The sequence below is a fragment of the Pomacea canaliculata genome, linkage group LG7, assembly GCF_003073045.1.
Source record: "Pomacea canaliculata isolate SZHN2017 linkage group LG7, ASM307304v1, whole genome shotgun sequence".
Lineage (NCBI taxonomy): Eukaryota > Metazoa > Mollusca > Gastropoda > Architaenioglossa > Ampullariidae > Pomacea > Pomacea canaliculata.
In genome coordinates this window covers 26,299,287-26,319,546 of record NC_037596.1, presented here as the reverse complement: position 1 = coordinate 26,319,546, position 20,260 = coordinate 26,299,287, and the positions used below count along the sequence as shown (strand labels likewise).

At 38.1% G+C, this 20,260-nt stretch overlaps 1 protein-coding gene across 1 annotated transcript; it reads left to right on the top strand.

Annotated features, from left to right (window-relative positions):
- The first annotated feature begins 2,409 nt into the window (after positions 1–2,409).
- On the top strand, positions 2,410–15,184 carry LOC112568850 (adhesion G protein-coupled receptor B1-like). The gene is made up of 9 exons (XM_025246363.1): positions 2,410–2,702; positions 3,478–3,588; positions 6,168–6,278; positions 7,285–7,444; positions 8,084–8,371; positions 10,277–10,432; positions 10,852–11,022; positions 11,949–12,092; positions 13,328–15,184. The coding sequence occupies exons 3-9, from the start codon at positions 6,234–6,236 to the stop codon at positions 13,507–13,509; spliced, it is 1,146 nt and encodes a 381-aa protein (XP_025102148.1). The 5' UTR covers positions 2,410–2,702; positions 3,478–3,588; positions 6,168–6,233; the 3' UTR covers positions 13,510–15,184.
- Positions 15,185–20,260: the final 5,076 nt, after the last annotated feature.

Genomic DNA, 20,260 nt, shown 5'->3' with positions numbered 1-20,260 from the left:
CAGTAGATTACAGACATCCAAATTTACTTTAAAAATTGTATTACCTGCCGTCTCTCTCTCTCTCTCACACACACACACATATATATATTATAAGATGATGCAAATTCTCTAGCGCAAGAATTCATCGACCTAAAAATCCTGAAGAAGAAATAATTAGACGAAGTCACACAGAATCGTAACAATACTCAATTGTCTGAAACTAAGCTCTAAAGTAGCGGCAGAACAAAGGAAAATCAATGGCGATAAACCGAAAGAGATAAAGGCAGTCAGAGAAAAATACATCCAGGACAGATGCCGCGATATTGACAAAAGCGTGACCAGGGTGACAACCGTAGCTCCCTCACTAACCAGCAACAGCAGAAAACGTCCGCCATTGATAGTCGCCTGCTCTTGGATGACAAAGCTATCCTACGCAGATTGACAGAGCACTGCAGTGTTTTGCTGACAACAGAAGTGATTATCTTCCAAGACAACCAAAGACCCGTAGGACCTGCAAGTCCTACGAGAAATGGTTCAATGGGCCACTTAGAGGCTCAAGGGAGGGAACTCCAAGGGGGTTGCCAACGTGCCTGCGATGTTGTTCAAAGGTGATGGAGAAAACATATTTAAGGCTCTTACCACACTGTGTTGAATAATTAATACAACCAAGCAATGACCGTAAGAGTAGACGCAGTCGCTGGTGATGCCCATGCAACCTAGAGGACGGCGTATCAACCATCGAGAGGCTGTACGGCAGCTCCAGCAGCTCTGTACAACCGAGTAAGTAAACTCTTTCCCAAAAAGGTGATTATGCACCAGTGTTGCCCTCTGTCTCTAGTACTGATTACTGTCTACCACGAGAAAATCATATCAACTCCAGGGGACAATGCGTGTTGCACATAAACTGCATACAATGTGGAGCTCATGTATATTAAAGAGGTCGGGAAAACAGGCAGTTTTGTACAAGGTCCTCACATTTACAATTCGGCATACAGCCTCCAACCAATGGTCTGATGTTTAGGAGCAACTACGTGTTCCGCAGCAGTAAAAATACGTCTGTCCAATCAGCATTACTCCTTTCTAACCGTTTCTTTCACTATTTTTTATATTAATTAGAGGTCAATAGTTGTGATCATAATTTGTTTACTTGTCTATCTGCTCGTTTTCCTCGACAGATTTATCAAACTCCATCCGCATTCTTTGTTCTCTGATTCTTCTTCGTTCCTCTATGTTTGTTTTTTATTACTTGTATGCATGGTGGGTTTTTTCTTTCCGTTCTTCATGTGCTGTACATGTCTCCTACTTGTCTTCAGCGATGAGAGTATGCTATTTGGTGAGTGTGATTATTTAAATCACATTATTATTATTATTATTATTAGTAGTAGTAGTAGTAGTAGTAGTAGTAGTAGTAGTAATGCGAAAGGTATTACATAAATAGGTGGAAGACAGAGAATAAAATATTCACCAATAACTTTTTCCAGAATCAAGATTAGGAACTTATTAATTACAACAAAACATTTGACAAGACACACACAGAGAGATTAGCGGTTAAAGAAAGGAATACAAATTGCCGACAGCGATAATGATTTAGTTCTTGTCGTATCAAGGGTGACAACTTAATATTTAGTTGAAGGAAGGAGCATGAGTGACGTCCCTGCTGCTCTCTGCCCGCTCTAACATGAAATAATTCTACCTCTATTTGTTTTAAAACACTGTGTCTGAACTATACTAGTAAAGGAAACTATCAAGCATTATACTTTGATAAACTTGTCAATCGTGACAGGTGTAAACTACATCTGAATTAACCTCAGTCCGTACTTTACAATGGCGATCCCTTATTGACAGCAAGTACACTATAGACTATAGAGCATTTCCTATGTAAAACCATAAAAATGTTTCTCGTGAGCAAAATTATTTTTACATCAAGAAGGGTTTTCAATATACCATTCAAAATCATACCTTAGGTCTGTCCAGCAAAAAATATTTCAAAATTTTACAAGCCTGCATTTTATCTTACTGAAACAAAGTACAAACAAAACCTTCAGTTAAAGAGATCAACATGATAATCACATTTTAATGTTATCAAATGTGTGTGTGTGTTTGTATACTTGACTGATCACCGTGTCTCTATCATAAAGCATCTTATTTTCTGTGTCCCTTATATTTTGTAAAGTGCACTGGATCTGGCTTCCTTGTGAGGAAATGAGCGATAGAAATCATTTTATTATCAGTTTGTATATACATACCACTGATATAATCTGTTTTACATTAAGATGTATACACCATTATTACAACTATTATTGGTGTAGATGTCCAGTTATCACTTATAAAGTTGTGTTCACTACTGTCACAAGCTGACAGTATCTGTATGTATACACCAATGTTACCAGCTATTTCACAGTCTGTAGTCTCCAGTGTTACAAGTGATATACATGTATTGGTATCATTGTATATATGACTAGACACTGTAAGTACTTCCTGCTGGTGTAGTGCGGGGCGGCGCCAGGACAGGGACAGTGCTGCTCACTTCACATCCTCCACCAGACGGCGTTGTGGTTGTTGTAGTCAGCGAGGGCGAGTCTGTAGTCAGACGGTGTTGGCTTTAATTCACTGTTGTCCTCAACTACACTCGTGTCTTCTGCTGACCATGACTAGTCATCAGATCGTCAGCCTGTGTGTCCTTGTGTATTTCTTGATGACCGTCAGTGTCGCGTCGTCATCTGGTAAGTTGTTAATACTAACTACAGCTTCTCTGACTCATCTTAAGTATGTTGATGAAGTGGTAATGTACTCGTGAAGAATTTCACATCAGTCTGTCAGTCCTTACTCGGTTATGTTTCTGTTTCTCTCAATCCGCTTGTAACTGTGTGTGTGTTTATGTGTTGGGGAAGAGATGGGAGGCGTGTGAGCGTTAATGTGCAGGCACGTAGGTAATTTAGTGTAAGTGTATTCTATGAAATAAATTGCATTATTGTATATATTCCAATTATTCATGAGAAATAATAGTAATATTACATTGTATATGAAATACTATCATAAAACTGACGCAATAAAGAGACCTCTTAATAGACTTTTTTTCTCCTTATCTCTCAGACACAATTATGTATTTTATAAAACGAAGGAGCACTCGTGTCCAAGAAGTTGTGTAAATGGTGTCCTAAGTGAAACATGAAGTCAGTCAAATGTAATATTTACATGTGTGCATGCTTATGATAGAATGTTTCTTTGTATATAATACAAAGGGGAAACTAGAACCATTAGTCTAATTATGCACAGTAGCGTTACAGTAGTTTACTAAACTGTCTCAAAGCGAAATCCTTCATTCAGAACATTTACTTAAACTACTTTGCAAAACATGTTTTTGCAAACACAAGCAAAACTTTATTCATCTAAAAACCACTTACTCACCTTTATGTACCTATGTACACATGGGGATTGTCATGGTTTTTCTGAACCGTTGTACACTAGGTTGCCTGTAGCAATCATTGTTTGTTACAGATTGTCAAGACGCATGGGTGAAATGCGGTGATCACTTAATCAGCGACACGAAATCATGCGAAAAGCAAGAGTTTAAAACCAGTTGCAAGAAGACTTGCGGATTCTGTGGCGGTGAGTAACAATCCATGAACATCACCACAAACATCTAGTGTAGAGGTCGTTGTCTTGTCTGTCAAGTGACCCCAGTGTAACACTTAAAACTAAATTACCGTAATGTCACTCACCGGTAACAAAAGGTCATCATACAACCACACTAATGGTCGTTCACAGAGCGATGACACCTGAACTCATGGCTCTTCACCACATCTCTTCATCTGTGAGGTCAGTGTCCTCCCATCCTGTAACATAAAGACAAAGGAAAGGAAATCTGTGAAACTTGTTCGGTCCCTGATCTCGTCGCCTCATTAATAGGTCATGAACTGTTTATAATTTTCTGTTACACTGTTATTGTTCTTTTTTCTTCTTTTATTAGGATTTGAGCATCACGGATTTCTTGACTTATTAAACATTCAATACTGGACGGTCTACCTCATGAACACTTTCCTTTGATTGCTATCACCGACTACTACTCTAGTCTAAGGCTGGTATTTATGTTCATTAGGAAACTATTCATGGACACAACTGCCCTAGCTCCGGTACAAAACCCGGCTAACATACGAACTGAATATTTAGTAGGCCCCAAGTAGTTGCACATTGATTTTGAGCTGAATTTGCATGGATACTACAACAAAATGGAAGAATGTGAAGGAACAAGACAGAAGCAACAGTAATGTGTCTACTTATAGACCAACAGACACTTATTAAGCAAATATAAGTCAGGAAAGCATTGTTCAGAAATGTTATCTTGTACATGCCATCATAGACGACACAAATGCCCGACTTGACACCTTAGCCCACCCCTTTATTAGCGACACAAACATCTACCCTTAAAGTGTCAAGGGGGAAATATTTATTTGATTGAAATATTTATTTGCAAAGGATACATAGAGGAAACTGATAATAAATAAGACTTTGACCTGTCACATATTTGGGCTCATTTGAATCAACATACCGACATACTAAGTTCGGGTATTTGCTTATATTTTACTTCTGCAAAGACAAAGCTAAATGCTGCGTTTTGCCAAACCTGTCAAGTTTTCATCTTTTGCATACTCGTGCTTGGATAACACGCCAGTTCCTAAAGGTCAACCTGAACGGTTTGCTATTTTTGCAGATATCGGTAGATGCAGGCGATATAAACCTAAGCTGCAAATGTCAGCCTCTAAAAACATCCGTTAATTAATTATCCGCTAGCAAAGTACGCGATTGGTACATTCGATCAACGAGCGCAGCTAACAGTGTACTACGTCATGCTAACGGTGTATTACGTCACGTTGGTACGCCATTCATAACAATGTTAGCCGTCAACCAATCAGAGCGACAGTTCAGGTTACTCGTACGTTAAAAGTTTATATTTTTCGTGCTAAAGTAGCAGACCCACGAGAAATTCTGACTGTCAGCGTCCGAATAATACGAACCGTTTGCCTGTCTCTCTCTGATTGGTGTTGACTACTGGCAGCCTTGTGAATGGTGTACAAACGTGACGTAGTACACTGCTATCAGCGCTCGTTGATCGCAGCTCTGAATCTTAGTGAATAATTTATTAATTGATGGGGTTTTGAGGCTTAAATATACAACGCATTCATTCACTATTCTCCATCTTTACAGACCAACTACAAAACAAGCTCTTACCATATACTCAACTCCAGCATGACAAGCTTTTACTTAGGTGGTGGCGGCCAGTCAGTGCGGGTGCCATTGACTTACTGTCTGTCGCCGCTAATAGTATTTTCACAAAAACTCAATGGCGTCTTTAGCAGTGGACAACAATACCGTTACTCGACGTCACGTGACGTCCTTAGACTAAGACGACAGTTTTGTGACGTGACGTCGTACGAATACGCAGGAGACACATGGCTGACAAGAGGGTGGATCAACCAGACCACAGATGGATGACTGAGGTGACCGACCTGATGGACGCCAACCCAACACTTGTAAACTTTCGTAGGTTGGCGCCGCCCCACGGGACGAGCCTCTCAACACGTTGCTGACCGCTGGTCAGTGCCCTAGACCTTCGTCAGAAGATGCTCACCTCCTCTGGGGGACGTTCTCGCCCTAGCATTTGGTTCGGCGGTCTCCTTTGCTTGACGAAGGTCTTCTTTGTTAAAACTTTCGTCAAGGCTACCTTCTAGTAAATAATAAATACAATTATGGCTGTCGTGCAGTGTAAAACATCCACCTTCTCTTCGGGTGGCGGCCTCTCGCTCTTTTAAAACTTTCGCCACCAACTCTTCAAGAATCTTCTGCCTAAACTGTTATTTCACGAACAGTCACCAGACACGTGCAACTTTTCCCCTTTTTACAAAATGACCTCTGTAAATAGTTTGTATATTCTCAGTAGGGCTACAGTTTATTAAACTAATTGGAAACTCTTCATTCAGAACATTTAGGTAAAAATAAAACACATAAACTATATTCGCAAACGCAAATGGTTATATTCGCAATAAAGTCTGATTTGATTTGAATTGATGGAAATGTCTGCGTAATCGACAAATCACTTGCTTACACACCTTTATGTACCTGTATTCACGGATAAATGTCATGGTCTTTCTGTCCCATTATACGCCTGTAGCAATCATTGTTTGTTACAGATTGTCAAGACCTATGGGGGATATGTGGATATCGAATAACCAAAGACATGAAATTATGCGACATGAATGTGTATAAAGGCGGTTGCAGGAAGACTTGTGGATTATGTGGCGGTGAGTATTAATCCTTGAACATCACCAGGGCCGTGGCTCTCACAACAAACATCTAGTGTAGACGTGGTTGTTTGTCTGTCAAGTGACCCAGTGTAACACTTATAACTAAATTATCGTGATGTCACTCACCGGTATGAAAGGTCATCGTGCAGCCACACTGATGGTCGTACACAGAGCGATGACACCTCATCTCATTGCTCTTCACCACATCTCTTCAACTGTGAGGTCCATGACCTCCCACCCTGTAACATAAAGAGAAGTAAATGAAATGTGTGAAACTCGTTTGGTTCCTCAACTCGTTGCTACAATAACGGTCATAAGCTGTTTATAATTATCTGTCAAACTGTTATTGCTCTTTTTTTCCTTTTTTACTAGACTTTGAGAATCATGGTTTTCTTTACATACCAATCATCGAATATACAGGACGGTTTGCCTGATGCAAACTTTCCTTTGATTACTATCACTGACTACTACTCTAGTATTTATCTTTATTAGCAAACTATTCATTTAAACAACTGCGTATTCAAACACGTTGAATTCGTATGTTTGCCGTGTTCCCTACCGAAGCGGTAGGGAACACGGCAAACATACGAATTCAACGTGTATAAGGCTATAAGTAGTTGGAGCTTGATTTTCGGTTATTGCATTAGTACTACAAAAAAGCAAAGAATGTGAAGAAACAAGACAGTTTTAATGTACTTACTCGCAATCATCGGGAGAAGTCAAGTATTAATTGTACGCTTGCACAATTCATGTAGGTTTATGGGTATGTATACCACAACTAAACAATTATCACCTGTCAGTATCGTACTGTGTGTATATTGTTTGTTTTTATGACAAGCATTGTTTGTTTTAATGTGTGGAAGAGAAGCACTTCACTTGGTGTAAGGTAGGAAGGACATACAGAGTTTCTCATGTCGCGATAGTTTCATACTTTCACCGAAAAGATGTGTAAATTGATAGAAATGTCACGTGTGAGCTTTTGTTGTGTGGTTTCTGTACTCAGAGTGTTCAGACATCTTCAGTGATTGTTCGGAAAAGCAACTGTCAGGAGAACTTTTGGAAAGTATACTGCAGGCAGACGTGTAACGAGTGTGTAGACCAGACTACAGGAGGTCACGTGAGAGATGAAACTGCGACATCCACAACCACGACAACTGCTACAAGTACGAAATAAATTAGTCTTTGTCTTCATATTATGATATTAGATCGTTTTCCAACATTTCAGTCTCAAACATCTTCCTACTCTTTGTTATTATTACTTTATTGTGTTTGTTTTGTTTTTGTTTTCTCCCTCTAACATCTGTAAATAGACCTTTCTAATTACTTAGTGCTCTCTTGCTTCAGACGTGTCGTTTGTGTAATCCACACTTTGTAGGAGATTCCGATGTATCTTGTTATTCAAGACGAACCTTAAATAATCTGATAGTGTTGTGTGTAACAGTCTTCCTTTACACCTCCACCAAGCGGAATACAGTCCACACCTATTTAAATCAGGCCTACTGCTACATCTGATTCAAAACCTGTTGATTGCATGTACAGGTCTCCCATCCATTGTATTCACCCGTTAGTAACAAAAAACATATCACTCTATATCGCCAGTTACATTCCCTGTCAAATAAAACATCAACCCCACTTTTCGTAAATATTTTTTTTTCCTCGTGATCTATTGTAGTGCCAGTATTTTGTAGAGATGTAGTTTTAGTTGCTTTTTCCATGATTGAGGGTTACTTGTACAAAAGCGTAAACTTTGCTTATTCTATTACACTCCTAAATAAATGTTTGTCATTTGTCTTTTTTTTAAGGGACTCATTATCCTCCCGAAATCACAAGTTACACAGACAAGCAGGTATTTTCTGCTGGAGAGACAGTTACTTTGACTTGTAGAAGCAAAAACACTAGAGATACTCGAGGTGCTTTAAGCTGGCATAGTTCCCGTAACGGCGTTCGGAACATCACACGTGAAGCCTCGGACGGGTCTATACAGCTCGATATTTTACAAATATCAACTGAATATGATGGGATGAGTGTGACGTGCGTCGAAAAAGGAAAGATTGCGGATACCCTATCTTCTATCACGATCCGTGTTGACAGTAAGTGAATGTTTGTGAATTTTATTCGAAATATTTTTGTAATCTTTTTTTGATATTTTTGACTGTGATTTTTGACAGAACGATTTAATAAGACATAGATATTGAAAAGATACAATTACTCACCTTTGTCAATCCGCATCGGCCAATCGTTTGAATGACGTCCGTCAGGAGAGCTGCTATTGCCTATACTGTTGAACATCTTCAAGAACATCATACAAGAAATCCTTGATAACTATCACACTCCAATGCCCATGTGCAACCTGCTCTTTGAAGACAACAGAAATGTGATGGCTGGCACTAATAGAGAAGTGCATTCGGTTTTTTTCCAAGCTTCAGACTATCTTTGAGTCGGGTTGACACCGAGGTGGACACAGGCGGGACTGGTCAGAATAGTGAAGTAGTGAACTAACTGTTCCATACAGGACCTGCTTACGACCGTTAAATACAGGCCTCGGTGTTAAACCTTGTTGACCCTTTTATCTATTCAGCTGTTCCCATGGAGAACTAGTTCTAATAGAGTAACATAACTGCTTGTTACTTGTTACCAATCAGGATATGTTTGTGTGTGTATATATATATAGCGGTTTCAATATGAGATCTATCAACTTGAAAATATTTATTTTAAGCAACATTTTCTTTATCTCCGACCTTCAATTTCAAAGTTCTTCGAGTCAATAGTTTTGCCTACTGGTGTAAACAGTACAAATAACTAGAGAATGAGGATTCATTTTGTCAATATAAGTAGTTCATAGCCTTAGAGTCTAACCCTCTACCTGAAAAGAGTCCACATTGTGTTTATTCTTGACAACAAAATGTTCTTTACTTCACTGAAAGTTGTTTATTCTCAAGCACATCCGACATTTAAAGAACAGCAATGACTGCTACTTGGTAATCAACCATGAGAACCGACTACTACTGAAAAAGAGAAATAGATTATTTTATGCACACACACACACACCAACATCTTACGACAGTCCTAGACACAAGCTGCCTGAAGAACAAATGTTGGGTGGGGCCTGGGTTGTCTTATTCAAACTAAATGTAACAAACAGAATGTGTGCACACTGGCAATAATGTAAAATATTCCTGACAAACAAAGTGAAAAAAATGCTATTTAGTGAAGTTTGTAGATATCACAACATTGTCAGCCCCTGAAAGGCCAGACAGCTGGTGATTTTGCCCTGGTGCAGTTAATTTGCAAATATCAATGGATAAAATATATTTGTTGTCACAGTAAGCAATACACATATACTCGTCAAGTCTAACCCAGTAAATGTCAGAAAATGTCCACATTGCGCTTACTCTTTATAACTATTTATTAGAGTGAATACAAAATGTCCTTATTTAATTGAAAGTTATTCTCAAACACCTAAGAGAGAGTGGAGATTGAAAGCACAGTACTGATGCCTAAGTAATAATCAACAATAAAAACTATGTAGATTTTTACTGTTTACACTTACTTTACGATGGTAAATCGAAAGTCACCTCAGTAAGTGAATACAAGTAAACTATTAATCTTAACATTTAGATCAGTAAATAGTAATGTGTTAGCCGGACACTTTAGGGGGCAGTCCATGGCCAGTCATCACCACGAACAGGTTAGTGCCCACAAAATGAAATAGTCAAAAGGTAATCTCTCTTACCATCTCTCTCTCTAAACCCTTTAGTCTCGAGACTTATTGTACCATTGTCTCGCTCGTTAATAAAACTTCCTAAGTAATATTACTAGTCATTTAATCTTCCACCATTTACAATCTCGCATCAAAAAATGAAATAAACATTCATGCTTAAAAAAGCATTTTCTTTTCAATTTTGAAAAGAACAGTACAGAAAAGCTTTTAATTTGTAAGCATAACATTGAAACTACAAATAATTATATTTAATAGTATTACTGTAATGTTACAGTGTCTTCTGTTTGGGGACAATGGGAGACCTGGTCAGCATGCAGCGCCACCTGCGGAGACGGGTCAAGGTCACGGCGGCGCTCGTGCAGCGTCACACGCGGCGCATGTCAAGGGGAGGCTACACAGACCGACACGTGTAACATCACAGCGTGCTGTGGTAACGTCACTGATGTTGTTTACAAACAGCAATCATCTGTAGCTTGAGGATTGCCTCATGTCATATTAGACATCTTAGTGTAGAGTTGTTTCATGCGAAACATTTAATAAAGGTTCTAACCTCTAGTCTCACATTGCTGTAGTGTACGTGGATACATTTAGTGGGTCACAGCCAGTGGGTCATCAGAGCCCGTATGTTAATGAGATGTATCTGTGTATAAGTGTAACGATTACGGTATTCATCTGTACATGGCGATGGATGTAAGTGTGTATGTAAAGAACGGAATGACAGGATTCACTCAACTTTGTGTAGATAGTAGTTAGACATAAGCTGATATGTATCATTACTGGTTCTTAAAACTAGAAAATAAAAAAAATTATCAGACCACATCACTTAGTAGTTCAGTTCTGTTGTTACAGTTCCTCAGCATGGACGGTGGAGCGACTGGAGCAGCTGGTCCTCATGTTCTGTGTCTTGTGGTCAAGGAACACGTACAAGGTCAAGGACGTGCTCTGGACAAAACGTCTGTGGACGACCTTGTGAGGGAAACAATGTTGCAAAGGAATACTGCAACCCTTCTAAATGTCCAGGTAAGTGCACGTGACAATATCTTTAGACTGATAGCTTCTAAAGTATTGCCTAATAATGAATATTGCTTGTGATGTGTAGAAAAGCATCTGAGTGTAACCACCTATGTATATGTATCAATGGATACACGTTGAACTAATGAGCAATTCAATGCTTTCAAAACTGTGTTCAGATTTGTCAGCGAGAGTTTTAAAATGCTGGAGAAGAATGTGTTTATTATTTATCTTTGACTTGTACTACTGTTTACAGTATTCAACCCATAGTTTAGTACAGAAGCGCTCTCTGTGATATGATGTCCTACCATATCTTCGATACCTTAAGCTTAGTGACTTTCTGTCTTGGAGAGGTTCATAAGTCTCTGGAGGCATTTCTGTTGCTGCTTAATGCCCTTTTCCCTTTTATGATGGAGTTTTCAGTATCCTTTGTGGATTTTATTTTTCTCTCCACTGATGGTTCTATCTGTATTTTAGTTGATAATAACGGGTTTGTTCTGCGTTCAAAACAGTCCATTCACAGAGGTCTATAAATCCATAGATACTCCTTCTCTGCCTCTTTAGATAGTGAGAGTAGTATTTTCGATATTTCTGCCAAGGATACCTTTTTAACAGAATCTAGTGTCTGTGGTGTCAAAAATGCATTCAACTTTGCACTTAGCAATCATTGCAATCTTAATATTTCTCAGCGTCAGCTATTCTTGAAGGGGAGCATCATAAAAACAGCAGATTCAAGAGACTAGTGTTTTGCTATGTCACTAGCACATCGTATACCAATTATTGTTTTACAAATAAAACTGTTGTAATATATTATATTGCATAATCTAGATGTTTACGTCCATGTTTGCTTGCTAGTAGAAGAGAAAAAAAAAGACTTTTGCTCAATATTTCGTCAAAGCTAAGAAGAAGAATACTGTAATTATGGAACTTTGCAGCTTGGGGATCGTGGAGCAGCTGGACATGCAGCGTCACCTGTGGAACAGGAACAATGTCAAGGACGCGTACCTGTACTCCGCCATCCGCCACGTGCTCAGGTGATGCCAGTGACCAACAAGAGTGCCAGCGTCCGGCGTGTTGCGGTAATGGTTGTTAGTTTTGTCGCCATGGTTACTGTTGTATGTCTAGTCTTGTCACTGGTCAGGCATCAACAGTGTCGCTCGCTTATACCAGTGAGTCAGTCGGTATCAAACATTTCCACTTAATGCATTGAGACTATCACTTAAGAACTTTTGAAAGTGTGGAAGCGAGATAGTCTTAATTAAAAAGAATATTTTTCATTATCTCAGAGAGTGAATGTATATCACATAGGACGAGAATGCTATCAAAGGTAAACTATACAAATAACAGCTTTATCATCTGATGACTCGCTTAAGGCTAACGACAACCGCCATTGTCATCACTGGAAGTCGCCAGCGGAGACTTAAGGAATTCCTCATAATGATTATTGAAATGATAATGAAAACATCTATACAATGTATAATGTCAGTAGATTAGCTGTATCTAGCCTCGTAACAAGGGAACATGCAATACATTGATTCTAAGTTCTTTAAAATTTAAATTGTAAAATGCTGTGGACTGGTTTCCATTTTCTTACAGGTAAATAAACATTAAATGCTTACATTCTGTGACATCAATGGCTACATAATGTCACATATTGCTGGTGTTTAAACAGATAACTGCATAATTATATTAATATTTTTCTCAAAAGAGACGACTAACTGAATAAATCAAATCTGGTTACCGGGTACCAAAATCCAGTCACAAACTCTACTATTCTTTTCCTTATTCTTTCTTCTTTTTATCTAGAATTATCACTACTATGATAATACTTGCACTAATACTTAATTATATAAAAATAGTGAATTTTTCTACATAAACATAGATAAACGGTTTACTTTTACTTGCTTTCTCTCTCAAATATTTTACTTGTAGCTTTACCCTGTTTCTACTTGATGACCTAATGATGTGTGTGAGGGAGAAAGAGAGGGCACGCGGTTGAAAGTGTTGGTGTGGAAGATGAGAGAGGGTGAGGGAAAATGAAGAATGGTTGGTAGGAGTGTAAGTGTTAGGTAATGCGGGGTTGAAACGATACGATCATATTCATGCCTTTCATATAATTTACATATACTACTTGTGTATATTCTACGGCTGATGACGAAATGTATATCACGCCCTGCTTTAAAAGGGTCGTCAACCCATCAAATAAATAATTCAATTCTCTTGTTTCTGTCGACACATCTGACAAGAACCTGTTACTGAACCTTGCCGTCATCTACTGTCCACATCACTTAGCAGCTCAGTTCTGTTGTTACAGTTCCTACACATGGACAGTGGAACGACTGGGGCAGCTGGTCTTCATGTTCTGTGTCTTGTGGTGAAGGAACACGTACAAGGTTAAGGACGTGCTCTGAACCCAACGCCTGTGGACATTGTGAAGGTAACAATGTTACAGAGGAATACTGCAACGACTATGTGTGTCCAGGTAAGTGTAGGTAACTGCCTTTAGTTTTATTGTTTCAGTGAGGTGTTGTATTCTATTGTTATGTGTTAGGGTTGGCGGGAAAGTGTGTGTGTGTTTCTGAACATGTCGTGGAGAAAAAAACTCTGAGATAAAGTGTTTTGGTCTTTCTGTTTATAGTTGACCGTGTCCCTAATGCACTTGGACACTGTTTTATAACATCATTTGTTCTTCTCGGGACATGCTATTATCACGACAACTAATTTTACCAATTGATCTTCAAAATTTCTAGTGAAAGAACACAAACATTAGGATTAGGATTGTACATGAATAAAATGCAAGTCAGAATGTGGGGAAAATCTTTCACAGTTTACATTCTGGTATCACCTGACAAAAAGTACAGACATGCTTTATAAATCTCTTCTTTTTAAACTGGAAAAAACAGTACACATTTTAATTTGTAAGCATAGCTTTGAAACTAAATAAAAAAAGTATTTATCAGTATTGTCGTAATATTACAGTCTCTTCTGCGTGCGGTAGATGGGATTTGAACCCATGACAGCTAATTGTCCCTGTAGTTGTGACGTGTGTTACCGGATTATCCACACAAGATTACGATTTTATTAGTAATCATCATGTGCAACATACAAACAATACCCAGGGTACAGTCAGCGCACTTCCTCGCTGACAGATGTGGTGAGATAATATCCGCTTTGTGTCCAGTATTGGCAAGACAATCCTGGCAAGCCAGTCTCTCTGACTTGAACATGACTATCAAGAGTCGTATTCACTCAAAATAGATCGGTTCTGACAAAATTTACCGAATGATGCCTAATTTGATTATTTGACAATTAACAAAGAACAACTGATATTCTCTAGAAAAACATTTTACATGACTAACGTGCTTTAATTGACTTTTAAGAACGCTTACTCCGACCACGTGGTGCTTGCCGATGTTTACCGCACGTGTTTTATACAGGTATTTATTGTAGTGTCTACGCATCTCTTTATCAATTTAAAAGATAATGATGAACATTTCCGTGTGCTTATCAAGCATTATTGTAGATTTTAGTAAACATGCCATTGGTTTGCTTTTCGAACTGGAGGAAATTTTTAAAAGTATTATTAAAGCGAAAACGGATTAGTCTCCATTTACAAAATGCAAACAATTTTGGATCCTATGAAGTCATTTTGGTTCGCAGAAAAAAAGCGCATTAATGTGCACGAGCTCATATTATAGTGATGTCTTCATCACTAGTTTATTTGTGCCAAAGTTGTGTTTGTAAACCTGTGTCACTATGACACTATATCGTTTAATGACCACGAGATAAAAAAATTTTCTTGTTGTTTACAAAAAACATTTCTCCCAGCAGGTGATCCATAATCTGGTCTGACATTGTCAGACTCCATGCACACATATGTTGACCTCTTGACAAATTTTCCGTATGTGATTTTCATTGTTTTACTTGTTTTACGAAGTTTGTAACAGCTGGGCACAACTGCAGAATTATTGTTTTAATTATAGAGAGCTTCATAACAGGAAAGCCAACAGCGAAATTTCACTGGCGGTTAATTGTGGCTGAGGGGAAAATATTATTAGTGAAGTCAAGACGATGGGTTTATGTAACAGACAATAACCAGAGTGTAACCGACAGAAAATAAAATGCTTACACTTCTGTCATCAAATAACAGGAGTAGTAATTAACCTTTTACTAATTCTAGGCGTAAGTTTTGTAATTTGGTTTTAGGTTTTTTCCTCAAAACTATATATGGCTATTTTACTAAAAAAGTAAAACAATCTCATGATTAAAAAGTAACGATTTAATGGCGTGCAATATGTTCTACTGTCCAGTCATAATATTATAAATATACTTCCCGGGGGAAAGAAATACCACAATATATTAATCAGATGGGAGGATTCTTAACTACAATATCATGGTTATGTGCATTTAATAATAACCAGAGACAGCGCTTCATGTCAGCGATCCTATTCAATGTCCAGAATCGTCGTCTAGTAAAGGTGGTCCTGCTACAGAAGCCAGACATAGTGCTACTCCAGATCCAGGAGATTCCCATCCCAGTAGCAGCTCTACACCTAGAATGACTCGTAGCGGCAGAATAATCACCCTGCCCGCACGTTATAAAGACTGATTATGTATTGAACATTGATTAGAGAGTAAACATTCTCCCCATCAAGTGAAGTATCTCAAGGGAGGGGAGATGTCATGATAAGAGTTATCCCGGGGGGGACATTCGGGGCTTTATGTTCAGTTTTGGTAATGTCAAGGTTGGCGAGCAGCCTTATTGTCTTTAGTTGAATAAACACGATAGTCATCAAATCAACAGTGTCTTGTGTTGGTCGGCTGAGAGCTCGCAGCACGATACAATAGCCATTATAATATTTATTTATATATATAATCTTGTATAGGCAAGGAATCCCTCGTATTCTCAGTCTTTCTCACAGAAAATCTTCACAGCGTCTTTCTATCTTGACAACTACAGGAGTGCCAATGAAGTCGTGCTCACTATCATGCATTGGTAATATCATAGTCAATGTTACAACCCATGTCCTACACAAGTTTTAGACTGTGTGATTTTTAAAAGACTGGTATGTGAGACATGACATTAATACTGAGACAGACCTATGACACTAGCGAGGACACGTTAAATACGATTCACTGGTGGGAAGATATATATATATATTTCTGTGTAATTATCAACACTGTGATTGTTAACGAAAACCGCGAATGTTACACCAGAGAGCGTATAGACTATAGAGGGACTGCACTCTAAGCATCACGTTTCGAAGGGACGCAACTTTTCTTAACGAATTAGGACAAAGAAGGAGTACAGCCTCTCTATATCTACGCTCTGCTGCTTACAGATTTCCGACAAGTACCCGATCTTTCGTGTAAAAGGCGAGATTTTTACTAAGATATTTGTGAGTACAGCGCTGAAGCTTTCGGTGGCTGTTAATGATCGGTGTTTACTTCGAATTTTTATATTTGTTTATTCATGCGACGTGTCTTACACCTCCATCAGTATTGGTGATCATCTGCTTACCTTTCACTAAGGTACTGTAAGCGTGAGTACCTGTTTAGCCTTTTTTTTAAAGAGCAAAACTGCTCTCAGAAAATTATTTAAGGATGTAAATCTATCTAAGTGAACTGATTTGTTAATATCTTCATTAGTGTACATTACTATAGCTGATTATAACATGTAGCTATAATTATAAAACGAAAGTTGCCCTCAAGCTACACGTGGAACAACTGTGTAAGTATAAAGCAGTGCCAAGACACTACAGAAGTAGTTTTACCCATGTAGCAGTAATTATAAGGCAGAAGTGAGTCTACACACCGCTTTGCCCTTGTTGTTCCCCACTTTCCCTCGGGGCAATGTTTCAACTTGCTTCATAACTACAGACACGAAGATTCAACCGTCTGTTAGTTTATAAATTTAGTGGTAGACATGTAATGTTTCAAATATTTACATGAATAAAACGTTAATAATAGACATTGTACACGTGAAATATACCAAGAAGTGTCTTTAGTACTTTTCAGATAAATATTATTTACGTGTATGTTATGTTGTTCAGGAAAGCTTCATACAGAGACCTACCTGAAGAGAAGGAACGAGAATGTAAGTGGTCGATGTACAGACTCAAAGACTTACAAAACCTGATACAGTTACATGGTGTAGTCCACAGTAAGTAAAGAGTTTTAATAAAAAGCTTGTAGGAGCGACTGCAATCAGTGGATAGGAGAGGCGTTATATAAAATAACACATAAATACTTTGTTAAAAACTAACAAAGATTCCATTAAGTCAAGAAGTTGTTTGAAGAGATCATTTACAGAGAAAATATTGTTTGCCTTTATAGTGTTGGTGTTATGCAACATCAGTAGCTGTTGACAGTGACCTCATGTCTACACAACGTCACGTGACCTATGTACGAGAGGTGAGAACTTCTGTCATATGTATTGTTAAGCCAAGTGTTGCACCATATAATAATTGTTGTGATTCTAAGTAGTATTGGTCGAGTTTCTCATGGTGTTTACGGAGTAGGCAAGCGGTCATTGTTGGTGTTTGTTTACTGTCTTCACTCGTAGTCTCATTCTCTCAGTATCTTTCTCACTCTTTTCTTAACTCTTCTTACATCTTTGCATCTGTTCATTGTCTCGGTCTCTTTTTCACTCTTACTACTTCTTTTTTTGTACCTGTTTAAATCTGTTTAAATTATCTTATCATCGCTGTATCTTTCACAATAATCAGTTTTCTTGCTAGTCTGACATTTTGTTCTCAGCAGCCTGGAGGAGAGGCTCTTTAGAAACAACAGTCTGAGAGAGATGAGTCTGCTGCCTTGATTTTGACAAATACTTCTTCAGCTTAAAGAGTTCCCCCAGTAACATTAGTGGATGTGAAATTTATAATATTTAAAAATATGACGTCTGCTGTTTGTTTGTATAAAAAAAACTACAGAAAATGTGGTTGAAAACTATTTCTTACAAAGCGCAAAAATCACAGACTGAACTCAAAGACCTGAAACAATTTAAAGCGAAACAATTAACATATTTTATTTGCATGAGTGCTACAAATTATTGAGTGCAATAATAACGAGAGAAATGAACTACACTAACCAGGATGGAGTGTATTATGGATCCTCTACATTAAAAATTCGCCATCTTAATGTGTTAGAAAGCTACCATAAGTGAGGTGTGGTAAAATAAATTCCTTCCAAAGAAATTACTTGAGCTCTTCTTTTCTTTCTCCCTCTATTTCATTCAATCTGTGGACTATCACTGTCTTTTTTTCTTATCAGTATGCTTGTTTGCGTGTGTGTATATGTATGTGTGTATGTGTGTGTATATGTCTGTGTGTATGTGTGTATATGTATGTGTGTATGTGTGTGAATGACTTCTATGGTTGATTTAATAAAAATATTGCAAAGTGTAATGTTCCTTTGTGTTTTAGCGTTTGTGTGTGTGTGTGCTTGAGTATGTTTTCACGTGTGAGTGTTTACTATAGTCTGTATGTTTTTGAAGGTAAAAGAAAGAAAAAAAGAGGAGTGAGAAATAAGAAAAAGTTGTTTTTAAACCCATTAGCGCCGCTGAATTCATGGAAGAAGTGCTACCTCATCTCTAAACTCAACCTATTCACATGATGTGCTTAATATAAAGACCCAGAACCTTAGCATCTCACAGTCACAAATTATGTGTATAACGGATTTAGTGAGAATAAAACATATACTCTACTTATTTCATTCTTAAAATCATTTATTTAACTAACATATTGCAGCAAGTAATAAAAATACAGAGAAACTAATATATTTGCTGATGAGATTGTTCAGTTCTTTACTGTTCACTGTCCATTTGCTGGACTGCCTGTCTCTATTTTTGAAACACACACACATCTGCATCATCAAACAAAGATGCATGTTTGCACACACACTTAACATTCATACATTGCAGAAACACTAACAGACAATGGAGTGAGATAAATATGAAACTGTTTTACAGACTTGATTTGAGAACACCGATTTCCAGCCGTTATAGTCGCCAACCTCCCTTCGACAAACTTGCATTTCTTTTTTTTTTAAAGTAGAAAAAAATACAAACATTTGCATACTGCAATAACTAAATAGCAACAAAAATATCCAGAGGTGCATTCTTAAGTTTCAGTCTGCAAAATCACGTCATTTGCCATGTAAACAATAATTGTAAATAATAAATAAAACTGAACCAGGCTTAGTTCTCATGAGTATCACTCAGTACACACTGTACAAGAAGTAGATCAAGGATGTGTATAGGTGGACTGCTGTCTGTCAGCCAAGACCAACGCCTAGCCTCTTGTGAAGTTCTCCGCTGTTAGTCTCGGCGAGCCTAAACAAGCAATGTGATTGAACCGGAAGCTTTCTTGTATCATGCCTCGTTTTAGTAGTTAATTGGAAAAAAATCGTCTGCCAGCAGTTCAGGATATTAGTTTGTGAGTAGATTTATCGCATCTGTCAAGGGAAACTACTAAGTTCGCTTCCCTGTAAAGCTGATTGCTGTTTCCATGTTTTACAGACTTCGGCGTTGTCTCCCCTGGTGCCTCGGTCAGCGCTGTAGTGTGAGATGTTTGTCTAAGATTATAATACACCTCTACAAATAATTTCATTCTCTGAGCTAGATATTTACACATTAATATTATACATAATATAAATACATACTGCGATTTATTTTTTGTACCCAATCCTTCACTCGCCTTCTCTCTTTCTCAAAGAACAAAATAAAAAGAAAAATATTAACCATAGTTCGGGCCTTCCCCGCAACTCCAACAGGCGCCTCTATCGTTAAACCTCTGGAAGCAGTTGTGTGTGAGTTTTATCGGCAACACAAGAGCCGTTCTGTTGTTTTTGGATTGGAGACAGGAGGGAAGAGGTCATGTACACCAAGGTCTACCTGCTGCTGTCCAGTGCCGACAGATAGTAATGAGTCGCTGTGTGTCAGAGTGTACGACCTCTGACTGTCCCGCTAGCCTGAACCTGCTTACAGGTGAGTTCATCTGCTTCACCAGTAACAGTCAGCATGCATTACACGATCGTGGGACAGAACATTTCACTTCTAGTGCTCATAGGTAGCTGACAGTACTGTAAGAATATTTTGTTCTGTTTGAGAACACCAAGACTTCATCTACCTGTTTACGTGTAGATGTCTCTTTCTTCAATTAAATCTTTTTAAAACTAACTTAATCACATTCTCGTTGTTTCATATAATGATAATGAACTTTAGTAATAATCATCTAATCGGCAT